General features: G+C 48.5%; 1 protein-coding gene across 1 annotated transcript in view; it reads right to left on the bottom strand.

Annotated features, from left to right (window-relative positions):
* Window positions 1-120: 120 nt before the first annotated feature.
* LOC135805149 (protein Dok-7-like) overlaps window positions 121-3,846 on the bottom strand; it is a 4,654-nt gene continuing 928 nt past the window's right edge. The window contains exons 3-6 of the mRNA XM_065319152.1: window positions 2,775-3,008; window positions 2,320-2,517; window positions 1,272-1,819; window positions 121-186 (exon numbers count right to left, since the gene is read on the bottom strand). Of these exons, the coding sequence (XP_065175224.1) occupies window positions 121-186; window positions 1,272-1,819; window positions 2,320-2,517; window positions 2,775-3,008 (1,046 nt within the window). The remainder of the gene's footprint in view (window positions 187-1,271; window positions 1,820-2,319; window positions 2,518-2,774; window positions 3,009-3,846) is intronic.

Here is a 3,846-nt window from a genome sequence, read left to right as displayed (position 1 = left end):
TTTTAAATATATACACACATAATTCATACCAGGTATTACGGTATCAGAGAACAGTATTCTAGTGATTGAACTTCGAGTCATTGCAACGATAGATATACGTCCTTGATAGAAGTCCAGGTCTTACATTATTTTGTCTACTACCTTCTGACCTTTGACCTGCTTGCTGGGCGCGCTTACAGTCAAAACCTGATAAGACGTACCCACAAGGGAACACGGAAAATGTACTTCCTTGCGGAAGTGATTACTACACCCATGCTGCAATCAACAGTGCCAATTTTACATCAACTGCAAAAGGTACGTACTGCACAATCATGAGTTTATCCTACACCCGGTACTAACTAACCGCTTTGGACTGTACTTATGACATTGGCATGCTCACTTGAGCTGGGTATTCCAGTCATGCAGCAGCAGCAGCAGCACATACACACACACACGCGCGTGCGCGCGCGCACACACACACACGCACCACACACACATACACACACACATACACACACACACACACTACACACACACACCCGCACACACACACACACACACACACACACACACACACACACACACACACACACACACACACACACACACACAACCATTGGACCATTGGACGCCCATCACCGGAGGCGATGATAGCGATGCTACAGCAGAAGCCATAGCAACTTGTGCTGGGATTGCACCATTCAACAGCTTGCAAGGCTGAAGAATTGGCCGCCACTATTCAGCCTGGTCTACACCACACAGCTATGAAGTGGCTTTTTATGGCCAGTGAATCCCTACTTACACACACACACACACACACACACACACACACACACACACACACACACACACACACACACCACACACACACACACACACACACACACACACACACACACACACACACACACACACACACACACACACACACACACACACCTCAGACCTCAGACATGCCCATCGCGGAAGCGATGATAGCGAACAGCTATGTTAGACATAGTAACTTGTGCTGGGATTATTTTATTACACCATTCAACAGCTTGCAAGGCTGATGAATTGACCGCCACTATTTTTAGCCTGGTATCCACCACACAGCTGTTTGAAGTGACTTTTTCTGGCACACACACACACACACACACACACACACACACACACACACACACACACACACACACACACACACACACACACACACACACACACACACACACACACACACACACACACACACACACACACACACACACACACATACACACCACACACACATGCACACTGGGACGGTCACTTACTGCGTCTGGTATGCTTCTCGGCTGTATTTTAATGGGAACGTATGCGTAGGTGTTGCTACCGCCATCGCCCATGTTCTCGTAATGACCTTCGGGTTGCGGTGCCGTTTGCAGTGACGCTGATGGCACAGCCATCGGTGGTCGGTCCATGTTCAGGTCTGCCGTGACGGGCGTCACAGGAGATGTAGCGCTGGGAACTGGCTGGTAGGAGTTATTTGGTGTCATCGGCGACTGGCGGTGTTCTATGGATGAGCTGCTAGTTCGACTGCTGTTGCCACCGGCGGCGGCGGCCATTGTTGGCGGTAACGTGTACAGCTCTGAAGAGTCACTGGCTCGCTGCACGCTGCGGGCATTTGACGACACGAGTACAGCCGGATGACCCACTGGTGATGTTTCCGGTGCGGAGTCACTGCCCATGCTGCTGCGCTCACGCGCTGAAGACATTGACATTTTTAGCGGGTCTGGCAATGGACGATTGTTGGCCACACGGTCAAAGAGGTCCTTAATTTTAGCTCCATGCTTGCTCTCCAGTCTATACACACCTTCGCCACCTGATTTCCAACCGAAAACATTGCCAAGAACAAGAACAGACCGATCAAGAATATGACAATTTACTATAGTATACTGTAAATATACAAATTTTCGGCAGCTATTTAATTTCGGCTATATTCGGCACCGACCCGAAACGCCGAAATTAAAACGCCGATAAAAAAATTCACAGCATCTGTCGCACTATACCATGCCCTCTACCCCACGCCGAAAATAAATCGCCGCCGAAATGTCAAAAATCGTGAAGTGCCGAAATTTTGCAGCGCCAAAATTTTGTATATTTACAGTAGACAAATATATAAAACTTCTATGGTTGGCATGAGACATTCAGACTGAATTTCCACACCTGCAGGGGCACAACCACCCTCAAGTATCAATGTACAGATGCAGCTCATACATTGGAATTAGGCAACACACACACACACACACGCACGCACACGCGCGCGTGTACGCACATCATACAATATAGAATTGGCTTGTGTGAAATTCCTGCCATCCTCACCATAACACTTCGAGCCAGCCTCAAAGGAGAATCCAGAAGAGCCTCCGTATCTCCGTAGCTGATTGTGCATCCAGTACCCGAGACAGGCGCATGGGTTGCCTGACGTTAAGCTGAAGTACGATGGGAAGAAACGCAGTGTCGCCTCTCCTGCCTTGATTTTGTTCTGGGTTGGAAGCACCTTTACATCAAACATCCATTCTATGCACAGTAGGCAACAGAGAGAAACGGCCGAGAAAGAAACACACCGATCAGTACCCCCGGAATACGATGGTGGATAGCAAGCCTTTGAACTTGCCAAGTAACTGCATGCCAAACACTCTGATCAACTGGCAGCTGACGACTGAATGGCATTGCCTCCGCTGTCATTGCCATTACGAAACTGCATGCAGCTCCGTGAACACAGAGAAGTGTTGTTGCCAACCCTCCGGCAATACGACCCCCCGCGTACGGCTCACCTGATCCAAGCTCCCGCTTCAGTATACGAGTCCAGCGCTCTAGGTCCAGCAAGACTTTGAAGGCGAATGTGTAGGATATGTGAGCAGTTATCACCGTCAGCGCGTTGGCTTCTCCCTCGAGCGGCCGGCCGTAGTCTAGTCCACAGAAATCCTCAAGCGAGTGCCGTTCTTGCGGAGATGCTCTGCTGGTGTCAGGCTTAGACGCATAGATCAGCAGCTGGGTGTGGGGCATTCCTACGACATTTGAAAATCGCAGTGCAACATGCATTGCTGAATTAAAAGAACAAGCTACCCACTAAGCATGACATCGAGTGTGCATGTGCACACGCATACATTACATGTCATATCCATGCACACACGCACAAACCTGGACGGGCATGTGCATTCCACTGACTCGGAGCTGAACCGTTCTTTTACGGAAGCACATCACAAACATGCATGGCTGCTGTGATTTGTGCATGCATCCATGTGGGCGGGTATGTAGGTATGCGTGTGTGTGTGTGTGTGTGTGTGTACGTGCGCGCACGCGTATGTGACAACGTAGTTGGACAAAGTGCGGGAGAGCTGAACAGAACTATGACTAGCATTCCAAGTGAAATGATGGACAGGGTGTTAATTTCACGGCAGGTCTAAAAAAAAGCCCAGCTGGTAACGTGCTGGCATACACTACAGTATGGGCACACCAGCACCTGTCAATGTACTGTAAGACCTGATATTTCAACGTCAATTAAAGATAACGATCTCCAGATTTTTGTGCGTTAGCGGGGTGAAATTCTAACGAATTCCGTCTCAAAACTGGCAAATGACTGTACAGGCACATATCGTTTCGTACATAACGACATCAAATGTTAAAGTATTTTTTAAAATTCGTTAAATCGTTAGAATTAAATGTTCGTTAACATTACTAGCCTTACAGTACATCTGCTGAGGTATGCGCATAATGCAGGGTTCTCACCAAGCCCCGTACCCATATTTACGGACGACCCAAATTACAATAGCATGGTCATGTACTGTAGCTGGGATGCTAGCAGAACAGAGCATGACTGTACTACCGGACTAGTGGAAGTCACTT

The sequence above is a fragment of the Sycon ciliatum genome, chromosome 1, assembly GCF_964019385.1.
Source record: "Sycon ciliatum chromosome 1, ocSycCili1.1, whole genome shotgun sequence".
Classification (NCBI taxonomy): Eukaryota; Metazoa; Porifera; class Calcarea; order Leucosolenida; family Sycettidae; genus Sycon; species Sycon ciliatum.
The sequence above is the reverse complement of the archived record's forward strand: the minus strand, read 5'-3'. Positions and strand labels throughout refer to the sequence as shown.